Source organism: Anabrus simplex, chromosome 2 (assembly GCF_040414725.1).
Source record: "Anabrus simplex isolate iqAnaSimp1 chromosome 2, ASM4041472v1, whole genome shotgun sequence".
Lineage (NCBI taxonomy): Eukaryota > Metazoa > Arthropoda > Insecta > Orthoptera > Tettigoniidae > Anabrus > Anabrus simplex.
In genome coordinates this window covers 131175454-131193641 of record NC_090266.1, presented here as the reverse complement: position 1 = coordinate 131193641, position 18188 = coordinate 131175454, and the positions used below count along the sequence as shown (strand labels likewise).

At 38.1% G+C, this 18188-nt stretch overlaps 1 protein-coding gene across 8 annotated transcripts in view; it reads left to right on the top strand.

Moving 5' to 3' along the window:
- LOC136863928 (metastasis-associated protein MTA3) overlaps nt 1-18188 on the top strand; it is a 901938-nt gene that overhangs the window by 382639 nt on the left and 501111 nt on the right. For all 8 annotated transcript variants that reach the window (XM_067140366.2, XM_067140364.2, XM_067140363.2 and 5 more), the window contains one exon: nt 16201-16403. In XM_067140366.2, the coding sequence (XP_066996467.2) occupies nt 16201-16403 (203 nt within the window). The remainder of the gene's footprint in view (nt 1-16200; nt 16404-18188) is intronic.

Genomic DNA, 18188 nt, shown 5'->3' with positions numbered 1-18188 from the left:
TTAGGAATGGTTGCAGAAGTAAGGAGAGATTGAAGGAGCTCACTAAGAAATTGAATTCAGCAAAAAAATCAGCTAAGGATAACATGATGGCAAACATAATTGGCAGCCATATGAATTTTTGGAAGCAATTGAAGGATATGTTTAGATACTATAAGTCAGAAACAGGTTCCAAGAAGGACATTCCAGGGATCATTAATTGACAAGGAGAGTGTATATACAAGGACTTCCAGAATTCAGAAGGATTCAGAGAGCAGTATGTAAAGGTTGTAAGATACAGGAATAATGTCCAGATATGAGTAAAGAATCACAGAGAAGGCTAATTGCAGGTGATATTATACTGCATACAGTCCTCTCAGTTTTAATTACTGTGTTGATGGCATGATGGTCAAATGGTCTCAGAGATGAAGATGGACTCAGGTGCCTTCTTTTCTTGGATGTTGTTGTAAGAAGGAAACCAGGCGGCTTCTTAGGACATAGCGTCTATCGTAAGCCTACTCATTCAAATCGCTACCTCCTCTCAGATTCTCACCACCATCCTGCACAAAAACAGGGCATTCTCACGACACTCACCACAATGAAGCTAATAGATTTTAGTACTTACCACAAGATCAACATGAATTTTTGAGCCATCAATATCCAGGAGGAGATGGACACACTTAGTGACATTCAAGGGTAATGGTTACAATGATGTATGGATTCATAGAGCCCTGCATACCAGAGGGACATCTAAGTAAAGCTCACAGAAAGAAGAAGTGAAGGGACTGCCTACCTGCCTTGCACTCACAGCACCACAGAGAGAATTGCCTAGGTCTTTGCAAGTATAATATAAAAAACGTGTTTGACACCGTCACTAAAATTGCTCACAGTTTATGTGAATGCAAGGACATATTGTCCCCACTATTACGCCCTAGGGTGTACAAAACTCCCTGTACTTGCGGCAATGTATATGTTGGCCAAACATTCAGGTCCATTGGGTCTCGCATCAAGGAACATCAAAGAAATATCCGTTTCAACCAGCCAGACAAGTCGGCAATAGCTGAGTATGCGCTATTGTCGAGTCACGATGTCGTATTCCAAGATGTTCAAGCTCTTAGCCACACTAAGGTTTAAGGTTACAGAAGAAGCTGTGGAAATACATAAAAATCCTAACAATTTCAACAGGGACACTGGCTATCAATTAAGTAATACGCATTTGTCAGCCATTCTATGCCTATGTCAGCCTTTCTATGTTGTTATTTCGTTTTGATGTTTTCCAAATTCGTACGTTCATCATCACCAGTTGGTTCATTCCCAGCTATGTGTTAATATTATACTTCTATAACATGTGTATACCGGTTATGCCCCTCCCCCCTCACTCTCACACTGTCTCACATCATCCTCCTCATCTGGTTCTCTCCGCATACTTTCTTTCCATTCTTCAACTCTCTTCTATTCTATCCTGGTGTCTTTCGTTGCATTTATTTTATTAGTTTCTATTTTCTTCTACCACATTTGTCCCTCATTCGTCTGATGTCCTCTCTGATACTTCTCAAGCACACATTGTGTGATACAACATCTCATTTGGAGCTTAATGTTGTCATCAGCTCCCGCTTGGAGCGCTGTGCCAGCATAGAGCCACCTGGTGAGGAATGAACATACCACTACAATTCTCCAAGTGTAAAGTATTCTTAAATTCAAACCCTCATTATTGTAGAAGACTTCCTTGTGAACAGTTGAAATTTTCTTCTGAAGTCGCAGAGCAAAGTCCTCTGCAAAACGTAGAGAGTTTCACCTTATTTTCTTGACACGGCATAAGCCCAAAAGCCCATATCATGTCTACAATATCAGTTCCAATCATCTAGTTAATTCTGCTTTGGACTATGTCTTGTACCTCATCTTCCAACTGGTGCCATTTTTTCTTCCAAGCTTATTCAGTGTAATACAGTTTGAAATTTGTATATTTGAGGGGCAGTAAGATTTGCTATCTAAATATCATCATAGATGATGAAGAAATGGTGGGTGATTTATGGTGAAGTCCTATGCTCTGTACATTACGTAAGAAGAGCCCTATCAGGTAGAGCGATTCAGACTGCCTTTAAGTGCAAGCAATCAGACTGTGTTGTGCAGTGTTATATTCTTCTTGATATATTATACTTAACTGGGGACTTCCTGTGTGTAAATAGTTAATCTCATTGTATCATTTTAGAATAAGAATAGTTTATTTTCTTTTGTTGCAAAATTTGAAATATATCTGAGTGGTTATTACAAAACAAAACAAATTACACTGATTTACAAGGGGCAGATATCTGACATGATGTTTATTGTTTCTAGAGGACATTTTCATGCTGATTTCAAATCTGAAAACCGTTTTGCTCTATCACCTCAGGTTTTGAAGATGTTGACAAAGATTTATTTTTTATCTCTCTGCATTAATAGAAAATTATTTCATTTTTTTAAAGTTATTTTCCATATAAAGCCGAAAATTTTCATTTGCCTCTCTCTTATTGTCAGTGACAGTGGGCATTATGGGATACAGAGGTTGCATAAATTCACCAGATCTGTTTTGCTATGTGCACGGTTATGTAACAGATAAATCCAATAAGTGTCATGTTCATTAGTACTCCACATAGCAATCAGTGCTTTAGAGAAACTTCCTTCTGAGAGTTATTTTCCTTGATACAATGTTAAAAATATGTAAATGGTTGATATCGAATATCTCAAGAATGGTGGGTGATAGAGACAAATGGTTTGCATATTTTGAATTAACATGTTTCAGTTGTCTTAGAATGCTTGTTGGATGCCCAAGATATCGACTGAAAGTCTTTGTTTATTGATCAATGTTATTTAGTGAAGGTACTCCACAATTATCCCTGACAAACAAATTATTATGCCAGATTTTGGCAGATAGTGAGTCAAAAAATGTCTGTGGGGAAACGGTTAAATAAAATCAAATTGTGGTCATATTTCCCCACGAAGGCAAAAAAAACCATGCAAAGGACCTCTTGCAGTGTGTGGGCAGCCTGCTTGACACCTGCTTTAGATAAAACGTGCATTCCAGTTTGTGGCCATTGTGGGCAAATATAATGCATGCTCACTAATCTTATCGTTAACTACATGCAATTATTATAGTACTTAGGCATTGCTTAAGTATGTGGTAAAGGACTTTGTGTTTATAGACCCAATGAAAATGAATAAAAGAGAAATTTCTGTTGAATTTTAGTATGGCAGATCTTGACAAATCAGGTTGTGTGTGATAGTTGATTAGTATGTAGTTCGTGTGCTCCTCCTGTACACAGAGTCATAAGCATTTTTGGTAGTAGTTATTCTGTTTGAATGTTTTCAGACATTGGTCCTCCTGCTATCTTCGACTGTTGGTAATGTGACTCTTGGATTTAGATAGGAATCATGAACCCAACCAGAGTTTCATTTTAGCGTATCACCTGCTGTTTGTAGCATTATGTGTCCTCATGCAAGTTGCCCTTAGCTGGTGTCACTGAGTCTGCGAACTTTTCAAAATTTCCTTTTATTAAGTACAGAAACCCACAAACCAAGAGTACACATTTGTTCAGAACAATGTGACACATTCAGGCATAATGTATGTTTTTTACTGACTCACTTGTGACTCAAAACATCTTTTGTTGCAATATTGATTAACCCATGTCTTGCGTAACTTTTCACAGGAAATACTCTGAACATTTACTGTAATGCTACTTTCAAAGGTTTTGGCTTGAGATGGCATAAGCATCTCATAACCATACTGAGAGCAGAACATTGTTTGGTATCTCCTGTGTTCAATTTTCCATTGTGCAAATGTAAGCAAATATCTGTCTATACATTTTTTAATTCTCTGTAATACTGTATGTATGTAGAAAAAAAGCTTGCTCCCCATGATGCTGATTTTTGAAAATTTTTTTTACATGTACAATCCCCTTTAAGGGGACTGAGTTTTTGGTGAAAAAAGTAAAAATTATCATTTTTTCAATTTGTGCATATTATTGTACGCCAGACTCCTGCGGATCGGGTTCCGCCATTTTTAAAGTACTAGCGTGACATTTAAATGTCCGGTTGAGTGCTGGGGAAGCGCCCCCATCCACTAGCTTCAACGCAACAGATACCTCTCTCACCAATGCCCTTTTTTGCGATAGTTTCATTGTCATATATTCAAATTGCCTCCAGAACTGCATTGTGCTGCTATCTAGTGAGTTGACGAGGTAACATTACTACGGTAACTATAGAAATACCAATTACATGAATAAATTCGAAGGAACATGTTTCTTCTGTGTTCAGTTTTATTTTTGTAATATAACTGACGTATTATTAGTTTACTTTAGTCTCAAATTATGTATTAGAAGGTGAAGATGAAGTAGGCCTTTATGATTAGCCTACATATGACCACTTCCTTGTAGTTGTTTACAAACACAGTGCTGATATTTCCTTAAGAGTTCAGAAGAGCAAATAAAGTAGTTCAATAGGAAAGTGCATGTGGGTGATCGTGGGTTCATGATGAATGGTGTGAATTCTCGGTAGTGTCCTCCTAAGGTCTTGTACAAATGCTGCTCGTGAAGGTTTAGCCAAGAAGAAAATGTCCCTGAAGTCTGATGCCAATCAAGAGATACCGGCAGGCGTATGTGATACTTCCCACACAGAAAGTTATTTTCAGCCTACTCAGTCATCAACTCCGGATATTCCTTACAATGATACCCCAAGTTCATCTAAATTTCCTTCTTCAAGCCCTTCCTCTTTACCTCCCCTATCACTCCAGAAGTGAGAAAAAATTAGGCCTAACCACCATCATCCATCCAACCACCTGCATCTGTCAGTAATAATAATACTTGTACTGTGGTTCACTCTGTCACATGGAATCAGGTGATGAAGAATTTAAAATGCCCAATTTGTGATCAGATATCTCTTGAGGCTAATCTAACATACTGTCAGGGTTTTGCCACCAAAATTTTGGTAGTATATAAACACTGCAATCAAACTGTAAGCCAAAGTTACAGTAGTCTTAGAATGCCAAGGGATGAAACAGAACGACCTCCTTTCCAAGTGAATAACAGACTTGTAGATTCCTTCCTTTCTATAGGAGTTGGCCATAGGGGTATGGAAAAATTCTGTCAGACAATGGCGATGCAAGGAATGGATTACAAATCCTTTACAAGTCATGTAAATATCTTAGGAGAAGAAACAATAAATTTGCAGAATTCTTTGCTTGAACAGTCTCTGTGTGTTGCCCGCAAAGCACATGAAACTGTTGATCCCTCTTTAGTTGGCCAAGACATAATTGATATTGCAGTGTCTTATGATGCTACGTGGCACAAGAGAGGTCATACAAGTCTGCATGGCATTGGGACAGTGATTGATACTTTGACAGGTCTTGTTTTAGAATACCAGGGCTTATCACAGTATTGTGCTATGTGTAACACCATTGCAAGTGACTTAGAACCTGGAGCGCCAGAGCATGATTTTGTACAAGTAGCTCACAGGAACAGTGGTGATTGTAGCAAGAATTATGAATGCTCTTCTGGCTCAATGAAGGTAGCTGCAGCTGATCTGTGGAGGAGGTTGATTGAAAAATGCAAAATGCGCTGCACAGTAGTTCTCTCAGATGGGGATGCTAAGATCCATCTTCATTTGAATAATCTCCAAATTTATGGACCTGATATTCAGGTAGTCAAAGAAGAATGTGTTAATCATGTAGCCAAGAGGATGACAGCTGGGCTACTAAAAATTCAGAAAGACAAGAATTTAGGAGGTCGTGGTCCTGGGTCTTTGAAAAATGAGACAATAAAAAAATTGAGCAGCTTTTACAGAAAAGCAGTAATTGACAACCTCTCTGATATCAATGCAATGAAGAAAGCCATATTTGTCCCACTTCATCACTATTCCTCTACAGACATCAAGAAAGGCATTACAATTGCCCAACTGGCCTAAAATCCTGGTGTTTCTATAACAGAAGCATTGCTAAGTGAAAAACACCCATGAGTCATAAGGACAGGAAAATTCAGTTTTCCCCAAACCTTGTGGAAGCAATAGTCCCTTTATAAGAGAGATTGTCATCAGATCAACTATTGGCTCGCTGTGTCAGGGGTGGCACACAAAACTCAAATGAAAGTCTGCACTCTTTTATTTGGAGATGGTGCCCTGAAAAATCAAATAAAAAATCAAATCAAAATCTCTTTATTTGCAAATGACGTGTCTACCTCGGTGGCAAATGGTACACTAAAATACATTATTGTCAAGCACTAAATATTAAATTAACAAGAAGAAAATTTTCCTATAATACAATATTATACATTTTACGCTAACAATTTTTTCTATTAAACACACAGTTCATCCTTAATAAATTTATACTGTTTACAAAATTCTACTTATAATATCTCCTGTACTACTTACAAATATAGTCAACTGATATACAGTATGTGGAATTACTTCAAATGATACTATACAACTGGTATAAGATTAAAATTTACATTGCATTTATTTACTTTTTTTTTTTTTTGCTACCCATTCTGGAACCTAAGTAGCATAACGACCTGCTGCGTCTTAACCAGAGCCCCTTTTGCCACCACTTTTCAGAGTTCCTGAAGGGCCTTCACAGCTACCGTAGCGGTCCCAGGGCCCTCGAAGTCCCCACTGTACTTCACCCCTACAGGCAGTCCCCTACTTTGGCTGTCCAAACTCCTTAGACCAGGGGTTGGAATTAATTTATTCACATACATTTTTAAAATTTTATTTACAATAACCTGCACTGGTCGAATGCCCTCTAACATTTCATTTATTTTCTTCTTGAATATCTGTACAGATTTTGGAAAAGGATCAAACACTACCCCTGGTAAACTGTTCCACTCCTTCACACCCTTCCCAATGAATGAAAATTTACCCCAATCGCTTCTGCTAAAATTCCTTCTAATTTTATATTTGTGGTCAGTCCTGCCGATATAATTATTTTCCAACTGAAGCCTCTCACGGATATCTCCCCATGCTTCTTCTCCTATATAGGCTCTATATAATTCTATAAGTCTAGTTTTCTCCCTTCTCTTACTTAAAGTTTCCCACCCAAGTTCCTTTAACATTTTCAATACACTACTCTTTCTCCTGAAATCCCCTGTTACAAATCTTGCTGCTTTCCTCTGCACACTATCTATTTCTTTTATTAGGTACTCTTGGTGAGGATCCCAAACACTGTTTGCATATTCCAATAATGGACGAACCATACTTAAGTAACTTTTCTCTTTTAATTCTTTGTTGCATCCTTTAAGTAGCCTCATTATGACATGTAACGATCTGTATGCTTTCGCAACAATGTCATCCACGTGACCCTTCCAGTGCAAATTACTTTCAAATCTCACACCTCAGTATTTGCACTTGCCATCTTTTGGGATAACTACCCCATTCAAAATATATTCAAATTCAGTTTTAAAGCTCCTGTTTGTAAATGTTGTAACAGTTGATTTGCCTCCATTAACCTTCATATTATTCTCAACCCGTTGTTGGATACTCTCAAGGTCCCTTTGTAATTCTGAACATTCGTCAACGTTATTTATTTCCCTATAAGCAATTATGTCATCTGCATACAATCTTATTTTTGATGTTATATTATTCCCTAAATCATGTACGTATATTAAGAAAAGTAACGGACCGATTATACTACCCTGTGCAATTCCCTTCCAAACTTTCTCTTCCTGAGATACATTATTTCCTACTTTGACTTTCTGAACCCTTGAATTTAGAAATGTTTTTATCCACCGTGTAACCCTTACGTCCAATCCTATTCCCTCCAATTTCTTTAATAATATTCCATGTTCCACTCTATCAAAGGCTTTGGAAAGATCTATGGCTATGCAATCTACCTGGTCTCCCGTATCCAATTGATCTGATATGTCCTGCTGAAATCCCACCAGTTGTGCCTCACAAGAAAATTTCTTTCTAAATCCATACTGGCTCCTCATGAACCAATTTTTATCATCACATATTCCTCTGATGTACTTTGATATTAAACTCTCCAGTATTTTACAAACTATACTGGTCAGGCTGATTGGTCTGTAGTTCTCTGGTTTCCTTTTATCACCCTTTCCTTTATAAATTTGTATTATTATAGATTCCTTCCATTCCTTTGGTACTACACTATTATTTATGACATAGTCAAAGAGAAATTTTAAATAAGGCACTATGTACCACCCCATTGTCTTTAACACCTCCCCAGTAATTTGATCGCTTCCTGCTGCTTTTCCTTGCTGAAGCAGTTGGATTTCTCTGTAAATATCTTCATTTGTGAATGAGAAGCTTCTTGTTTCCCTTTGTGTCTCTCCCTCTCTATCTTCTGTTTCGGTTTCCAACTCCTGACAATCATCTACTGAATCTCTGAATTCTTTACTAAATAGGTTTGCTTTTTCAGTATCTGTTAAATAGTGTTCACCCCCTTCTCCCACCATTGTAGGAATTTGGATTCCTTTTCCTTTTTGATTCCTGATATCAGAAGGCTGTGAGTTTGGGTCTCAGTGACATTAGCATTGTGGCCTCATCTGATTCTAAATCTTTTATCATGAAAACATTAAAATTTTAGTCTAACCTGAGATTTAATTGTTAACATATTGAGGTCTTGCCCACTTTCTTTCATTTTTATCTTCCAAACTGGTCATGTTACAATAATTTGGGGTTTTTCTGAATTAAATAATAGTTTTCAACTTAGGTAATATTTATTTCGCTGTATTTGAGTTCATACTTTCTACTTTCTACCCGTAAAAGCTGTATTGCAATTGATAGATCCCTTACCATGGAAACAGTAGATTGAAATCAGTAGGTTTTTGACATTGAAAAACAAAATTCAACATGTACACTTAGAGTACAACATATAGCTGAAATTAAGTTTATTTAGATTTTGACCACGCAGAAATGTTTGTACTAGAAATGCATCTAACTTATAATTAGGACATAAATATTTTGTGTAATTTGTGTGATCTCTTCAGTTGATGTAATTGTCTTTTTTTGTACACTTCAAGTCATTGTGGCACACACAGACCAACATCACAAATTTCGCAGAACTACATGGTTTCTTTTCTCAGTATTTTCCCAGTAGGGATGACATAAAAATGTTAGTGTTGAACTGTATAGAAGTATTGCAAAGAAAGGAATAGAAAGTAATTTAGATATAGGGCCCTATACTTACCACATATTGTAACAGAAGTTGAGTCATGGCTGAGAAATGATATAATGGATGCAGAAATTTACTCACGGAACTGGAGTGTGTATCATAGAGATAGGATAGGAATGGTAGGAAGGGGAGTATTCATTCTGGTGAAAGAAGAATTTGTAAGCTACGGAAAAGTTAAAGATGACAAACATGAAATTCTAGATATAAGTCTCATGTCTAAAGATAATAAGAAACTTGATGTCTTTGAAGAGTACAGACTAGGAAAGGGTTGCGCTGGCGCTGATTTGAAATTATTTAATAAGATAATCAGCTATAAACTATATGGAAAGTCACGTGATTGGAGTGGATGATCTTAATTTACCAAATGTCAATTGGGAAGGTAATGCGAATGACAGCAAGCATGACCAACAAATGCCAAATAAGTTAATATGGGAAGGACAGCTGATTCAGACAGTGACGGAACCAACTTGGGGGAAGAATATTCTGGACGTGGTGCTGGTAAAACCAGATGAGCTCTATAGAGAAACTAAAGTAATAGCCAGTATTGGTGATCACAAAGCTGTTTTTGTTGTAGTTATAAATAAATGTGATAGAAAGAAAGGTCTGAAAGTAGGACTATCAGGCATTACCATAAGGCTGATAAAACAGGGGTGAGGGAGTTTTTAAAAAGTAATTATGATCGGTGGAAAATGGTAAATAAAAATGTAAACACATTCTGGGATGGGTTTAAAGCAATTGTTGAGGAATGTGAAAACAGGTTTGTACATTTAAAGGTGGTAACAAATAGGAAAGGCCCACTGTATCATAACAGAGAAGTAAAGAGGCCAAGAAGGAGGTGCAGGTTGGAAAGAAATAGGAGTTAGAAGTGGCTGTGGAAACTTGAAGGAACTTACTAGGAAATAGATTTTAGCAAAGAAGTCAGCTAAGGATAACATACTACCGGGCGAGTTGGCCGTGCACATAGAAGCGCGTGGCTGTGAGCTTGCATCCGGGAGATAGTGGGTTCGAATCCCACTGTTGGCAGCCCTGAAGATGGTCTTCCGTGGTTTCCCATTTTCACACCAGGCAAATGCTGGGGCTGTACCTTAATTAAGGTCACGACCGCTTACTTCCAACTCCTAGACCTTTCCTATCCAATCGTCGCCATAGGACCTATCTGTGTTGGTGCGACGTAAAGCCCCTAGCCAAAAAGAAAAAAGGTATAACGTACTGGCAAGCATAATTGGCACTCATGCAAATTTTAGTAAAAAGTGAAATTGTATGTATAGGTAACTTCAAGGCAAAAACAGATTCCAAAATGGACATTCCAGGAATCATTGATGAACAAGGGGAGTGTATATGCGAGGATCTTCAAAAGGCAGAAGTATTCAGTCAGCAGTATGTAAAGATTGTTGCTTACATGGATAATGTCCAGATAGAGGAGATGACAACTACTAAAGAAGTGTTAAAATTTACGTTTGATAACAACATTCACAATAAGATACGATAGTTGAAAACTAGAAAAGCAGCTGGAATTGATAATATTTTGGGGGATATAATAAAGACAGTTGGTTGGGATATAGTACCATATCTGAAGTACTTATATGATTGTTTGCATGAAGGAGCTATACCAAATGAAAGGAGAGTTTCTATAGTAGCCCCTGTGTATAAAGGAAAGGGTGATAAACATAAAGCTGAAAATTACAGGCCAGTGAGTTTGACAAGCTTTGCGTGTAAAGCATGTAAGCTTTGGGAAAGTATTCTTTCTGATTGTATAGACCTGTTTGCAAAATTAATAACTGGTTTGATAGAAGGCAGTTCGGATTCTGCAAAGTTATTCCACTGTAGGATTCCAGCAAGATATAGCAGATATCTTGGATTCAGGAGGTCAAATGGACTGTATCGCAATTGACTTATGTAAAGCATTTGATAGGGTAGATCATGAGAGACTACTAGCAAAAATAAGTTTTTGGACTAAAAAAATGACTGAATGGATGGTAATATTTCTAGAAAATAGATCTCAGAAAATTAGAGCAGGCGAATCTTTATCTGACCCTGTAATAATTAAGAGGGGAATTCCTCAAGGCAGTATTATTGGACCTTTATGTTTTTTTGTATATATAAATGATATGATTAAAGAAGTGGAATTAGAGATGAGTCTATTTGCAGATGATGTTATTCTGTGTAGGGTAATAAATAAGTTACAGGAATGTGAGAAACTGCAAAATGTCATCGATAATGTGAGATGGACAGTAGGCAATAGTATGATGATAAACAGGGTTAAAAATCAGGTTGTGAGTTTCACAAATAGGAAAAGTCCTCTTGGTTTCAATTATGGCATTGAAGGGGTGAAAGTTCCTTTTGGGGATCATTGTAAGTACCTAGGTATAAATATAAGGAAAGATCTTCATTGGGGTAATCACATAAATGGAATTGTGAAAAAAAGTGTACAGATCACTGCACATGGTTATGAGAGTATTTAGGGGTTGCAGTAAGGATGTAAAGGAGAGGACATATAAGTCTCTGGTAAGACCCCAACTAGAGTATTGTTCCAGTGTATGGGACCCTCACCAGAATTACTTCATTCGAGAACTGTAAAAAATCCAAAGAAAAGCAGCTTGATTTGTTCTGGGTGATTTCCGACAGAAGAGTAGTTTTACAAAATTTTGCAAAGTTAGGGCTGGGAAGACTTGGGAGAAAGGAGACGAGCTGCTTGACTAAGTGGTGTGTACCAATATAATTGGTCCGTTGTTGGACATTGTAAATTTTCAAGCGAACTCATTCCTGGTTGCCAGCGTTTCACCCCAGCGTGCTAAGTTGGGCTCATCAGTTGGGAAAATAGCACACCTACCAAGACGCATGGCTAGTGCATTATGTCCAATAATTTTTTTAAAATTTCGTGTTGCTATTTCTTGCCGAGTGCAGCCCTTGTAAGGCAGACCCTCCGATGAGGTGGGCGGCATCTGCCATGTGTTGGTAACTGCATGTTATTGTGGTGGTCGATAGTGTTATGTATGGTGTGTGAGTTGCAGGGATGTTGGGGACAGTACAAACACGCAGCACCTGGGCCACTGGAATTAACCAGTGAAGGTTAAAATCCCTGACCCGGCCGGGAATCGATCCCGGGACCCTCTGAACCGAAGGTCAGTACGCAAACCATTCAGCCAACGAGTCAGGCATGTCCAATAATGGACTAATATTGGTATTATAAATATACTCATTCGGACAAATATTTCAGTTTCCCTATGGGAATCAACATCTTTATCATAAGTTCTATGTTGCGAGCTGTTAGTGGAGTGATGGCATGGAATGACATTGGTAGACGAATAAGTTTGAGTGGTGTCTTTAAAAGTAGGGAAGATTACAACATGAAGTTAAAGTTAGAATTCAAGAGGACAAATTGGGGCAAATATTCATTGTAGGAAGGGGCGTTAGGGATAGGAATAACTTACCAAGGGAAATGTTCAATAACTTTCCAATTTCTTTGCAACCATTTAGGAAAAGGCTAGGAAAACAACAGATAAGGAATCTGCCACCTAGGTGACTGCCCTGAATGCAGATGAGTAGTGATTGATTGATATTTGAAAAAGAAGTCTATGAATTGTAGAGCTGTATTATGCTGTCACCTGTATTTCTTTCGAATACTACCCTTCCGCTCATTAATTTCAGTACACCTAATAATTTACATCAAATTCCCTGTAGATACGGTATAATACCACTGTTACACTTGAAAATCTACAGCCTGTTTTCAGTCATTTAACCGGGTCAGGAATGGAATGAATGAAACCCCCATCTAGCGGCGAGGATAGGAAATGTGCCGGCTGCTGAAGCCTGTCGCACTCCTCTGCGGCAATGATTAATGAATGATTAACGAAATGAAATGGTATTTGAGTGTATTGCAGGAATGAAAGATGACAGGGAAAACCAGAGTACCCGGAGAAATACCTGTCCTGCCTCCGCTTTGCCTAGCACAAATCTCACATGGAGTGACCAGGATTTGAACCACGGTATCCAGCAGTGAGAGGCCGGCGCACTGCCGCCTGAGCCATGGAGGCTTCGTTACACTTGAGTAAGCAAATGAATAGTACAACACTTGTAAACATATCAGGTTTATGTGTTTGTTTTCATGTTGATGCAATATTGCCCCAAAAGAATGTTATATACATATCAATACATGCCTGAACTGGTGCATTTCTTTACCTAGTTGATGATTGAAGGCCCGTTCGATCCACCTCGGTTGTTCCCTGTAGTGTTGTAATGTCCACAATGTTCTTCAAGGATTGCTAAGACACACATGTTTTGGTTCCTGCAAATCAGTTCTATAGTGACAATTGACATTGTGCACATCGTTATTATGGCTCCAAGAGTGGAGATATCCATAGAAAAATATGCTGCATTTGTAGCACTCAGACAAGCAGATTTATCTATTCACCAAATTGCAAGACAATGTATCATGTCTATGGAGGGTGTGCGTTACACCCTTCACCACCAGACGGCATCAGAAAGCAATGAGGACAGATCACGATCAGGAGAACCTAGTAAAACTGCTAAAAGTGATGAAAAATTCATCAGAATTACTAATAAGAAAAATAGGTTCAAAGCAGTGACACACATTCACACAGAATTGGTAGAAATGAGCAAGAAACCAATATCTGTTGCACCAGTAAAAAGGAGACTGATTGAAGCCATCTTGAAAGGATCTGCGGCAGCAGGGAAATCCCTCTGAGGCCCATATATAAAAAGAAGAGCCTCAAATAGGCTAAGAAACGGTGATGTTGGACACATGAAAAGTGGAAGAATGTGTTATTCAGAGATAGATTAAAGTTCAAGATTTTTGAAACCAGGGGGAGGATATTTGTTCACCGATATGAAGGAGAAAAGGGGGCCCTGCAGTGCGTTTGACCTGAAGTTAGACACGGTGGGGTTTCTATTATGGTTTTGGGATGTTTTGCAGGAGATAAAATTGGAGATATTGTAAAAATAGAAAGTTGTATGGATCAGAAGCACTAGACCGCATGCTTTAGTATCTTAGAATACTGTGTGGATTGCGCTTAATAGGGAAAGGGTTCACTTTACAACAGGATAATGACCCAAAATGTTGGTCAGCGTTCTGTAAGAAGTACTGTACAGTACATTGCATCAAAGGAAAAACAGAAAGTAGTGAAAGATATGGTCTGGCCATCCCAAAGTCCGGATTGTTATGCCATTGAAATGGTCTGAGGTGAAGTGGACAGCCGTTATCAGAGAAGTTCATGTACCCCACAAAGAACATCTCTGGAACATTGTTACATATGTGTGGGTTCATATAGACTCAAAATACCTACAAAACCTGATTGACCAAGCTTGATACCCACAGTCGCTTAAGTGCGGCCAGTATCCAGTATTCGGGAGATAGTGGGTTCGAACCCCACTGTTGGCAGCCCTGAAGATGGTTTTCCGTGGTTTCCCACTTTCACACCAGGCAAATGCTGGGGCTGTACCTTAATTAAGGCCATGGCCGCTTCCTTTCCAGTCCTAGCCCTTTCCTGTCCAATTGTCGCCATAAAAACTATCTGTGTCGGTGCAACGTAAAGCCAATAGCAAAAAAAAAAAAAAAAAAAAAAATACTGATTGACCACATGCCTCAAGTTTGTGAGGCAGTCATTAAATCCGAGGGAGGGTACTTTGATGAAAGTAAGATGTAATTATTCTCTTTGTATTATATAAGTTTAAGTTTATACAATTATGTTTTTGGAGAAATAATTTTGTTTTGTGTTCATATCTGAAACATCTGAAAACAGTCATGGTTTATTGAAAGTAATGAGCGGTAGGGTACATGAACCAGATCCTATCCTGTAGTGCCAGTCAACACACATAATACGTATGTTTCGTCGTAATAAGAATGAGAACTGGGGAACGTGCATGGTACAGGCACTGTTTGTCCACAGTAAATTAAAAGCCTGTACAAGTAACTAATCTCATGTTTGTTCCATATTGAAGATAACAATAATTAAGATTCTATTAGAATAAAATTTATTGTAGCCACCTATTCAATACAATTCACTGCTTTTGGTGATTAAATTCGTATTGATATAATTTGATTAAGAACTTTATTTTATTTAAAGTATCCACCTAATCAATACACATCAGTACATCACTTAACAAGTGCAAACACATGCAATTTCAGTGTCCAAGCGTGATCTTACGGAAGACCCTATTGACTTGATTTCTGATTGAAAGCTTCCAGCGCTTAGACAATTTGACAAGACCAACTGTCAGCGAGGTCCCTTCTCTCTTCCACCTCCTGAGCTATAGCTGAACAAGCACACAAGCAGTATATTGAAACTCTAATCAAGCTACAATCAGCTGCTAACTGTTTTTAACATAGCTTTTACAGAGAATGATTGTACTCTAGTTGTTCTTTTATGTGTGCATTTTAAAATATTCTTAAGAAATTTTGTAGAATGTAACCAAAACAAACTGTTGCAGGGGCATTTACTAAAGATTCCTCAGAAGACAAGTTGATATATTCAATAGTATTCAATGTATTCAAGAGTGATATTCAATGTGATTTTACTTTTAAGTTAGTGTTAATAAGACACTATGGGTGAAGAAGTCTTCCAGTAAGATGAAACATGTATCATATTACACTTGGAGATTGAAATTGCATGTGTTTTCACTTGTGAAGTGATGTGTGGTACTCAGTGTATTAATCGAGTCTTCCCTGACATGAACCACTTCCTTTTTATTAGTAGTGGAATGTGTAAGAAAAAGTTGCAAGTTTCTAGGTTCATTGCTTTTATAGCTTCAACATCCATTTTGTATGCAAAGTTGTGGATCTTTTGACAGTTTATATCCTTTTTCACTATAGGGCTGAACTTTATGACAGAAGATACTACATTCTTTGACTTGCACACAGAAAATTAATCCAAGCTGGCTTCATCTAACACAAAAATGGCTTTGGTTGCCAAGATGAATAAGTTAATTTACTTATAAAGCCACAGGTTGATGCTGTGGGCTAACGTTTTTCTTGTGATCTCTTCCATTTTTTCAAGCAATCATGAACATTTGTTAATACAAATACCATGCATAAAATATTTGTTCTTTTGCAGATGAATCTGATAATCGAAATCTTGAGGAGTTGGAAACATTAATATGGACACCACATCATCATCTAACAGATAGGCAAATCGACCAATTTCTTGTTATATCCAGATCAGTTGGGACATTCGCACGTGCCCTTGACTGTTCGAGTTCTGTCAAGCAGCCCAGCCTTCACATGAGTGCTGCTGCAGCGTCACGTGATATTACTCTTGTGAGTATTGACCTGCCAAGTATGTGTGGTTTGAGAGATGTGTAGATACCAGACTTGACGTTAGTCAACTAGAGGAGAAGGTGAAGTTGTATATTCTTGTCCTATAAGTTGCTCTCCTTTCATTCCTCAAGTTGCTACTCGTACTAATGTATCATTTTTTGTTGTTGACACATTTTATATGAAATAAATTAGCTTGTATTTATCATGCTTGTGTATCATATTGGGAAAGTAAGAACTGTTACATCACATCTCTTGTGAATTATTTATACTTCCTCTTAACCCATACATATGGACTTGTGTATGTTGACTATTCATTCATTTATTTAGCTTCCATAGACTGCACAATTACATATTATGTAATCATCGGCTGTAACTTGATCCGAGTAGGTATAACTTCTTCCTGCATACATTGGCCAGTTCAACTCAGTTTATGGATGTGTTTACGATGACTAAACAGACCAATCCTGGCATAAAACATATGCCCACACAAATCACACTGAAAGGATGGAGGAGGGCGGGGTTGTAATTGACGGAGTTTACTTGCTTGTCGCTTGACCTCTTGATGTCTGCGGCGTTCTCTTTCAAACAAGTTGACATTGGTGGGTGTAGTGTTCTGCCACAGAGAGCGATCTACAGCACATTCTTCCTATGTCTGTATATCTATACCAGTTGTCTTCATGATGTGTTTCAGCTGGTCCTTAAAACGCTTAAGAGGGGCTCCATGCCGGAGCAAAGTTCACCACAAAGAATTTTGGCGGGGAAGCCTGGTATCACCCATGCGGTGAACATCTCAGTTGATGAGTGATGATTGTTGCCTCTAGCTTTTCACTCTGTCGAACACACAATTTCAGTATAAATATAACATACCTGTAAAAACACCCACTATTAAACAAGGAATAAAAATACATGCTGTTAAACAAAGAATGACATGTTTCTTTCTTAATACTTTCAACACTATGCCCATATGGGATATGGGTGCACTGCTTTCCTGGTTGTGGACAGCACCCGTGTACCATACGGGCGTGACTTTTGTGCGTGTTTATAGGCAGCTCCACGTATCCCATGCGATTCCCGTCCATTGCTTGAAGGCAGTAGTTTATGTAGTGTCCACTAGAATGCAGCAGTTATTGGGAAGTTAAAACCTAAACTATAAAAATGGTAGTTGCTTGTTGCTGTAGACCTCTACCGAAGCACTCAGTGTGCCAGGTGCTGAGCACGCCAAATATGTCGCACTGTCAATCATCAATCAATCAATCAATACTAATCTGCATTTAGGGCAGTTGCCCAGGTGGCAGATTCCCTATCCATTGTTTCCTAGCCTTTTCTTAAATGATTTGAAAGAAATTGGAAATTTATTGAACATATCCCTTGGTAAGTTATTCCAATCCCTAACTCTCCTTCCTATAAAGAAATATTTACCCCAATTTGTCCTCTTGAATTCCAACTTTATCTTCATATTGTGATCTTTCCTACTTTTAAAGACACCACTCAGACTTATTCGTCTACTGATGTCATTCCACGCCATCTCTCCGCTGACAGCTCGGAACATACCACTTATAGTTCAGAAATAATGAAGGTATTTATTAAACCACCTGTTCAATACTTTACATCCACTTATAAGTGGTTACATAAATATATAATACCTAATATTTTTGTTTCCCCCCAATTTAGGGCATCTTCAGAGCTATGTTATTGTACAAACATGTCCTCACGCCGGCTCAATGATGGTAATATCTTGTATATTTCATTGGGAGAAGGGGGTTCAGAAATAGATGACAGTGACTA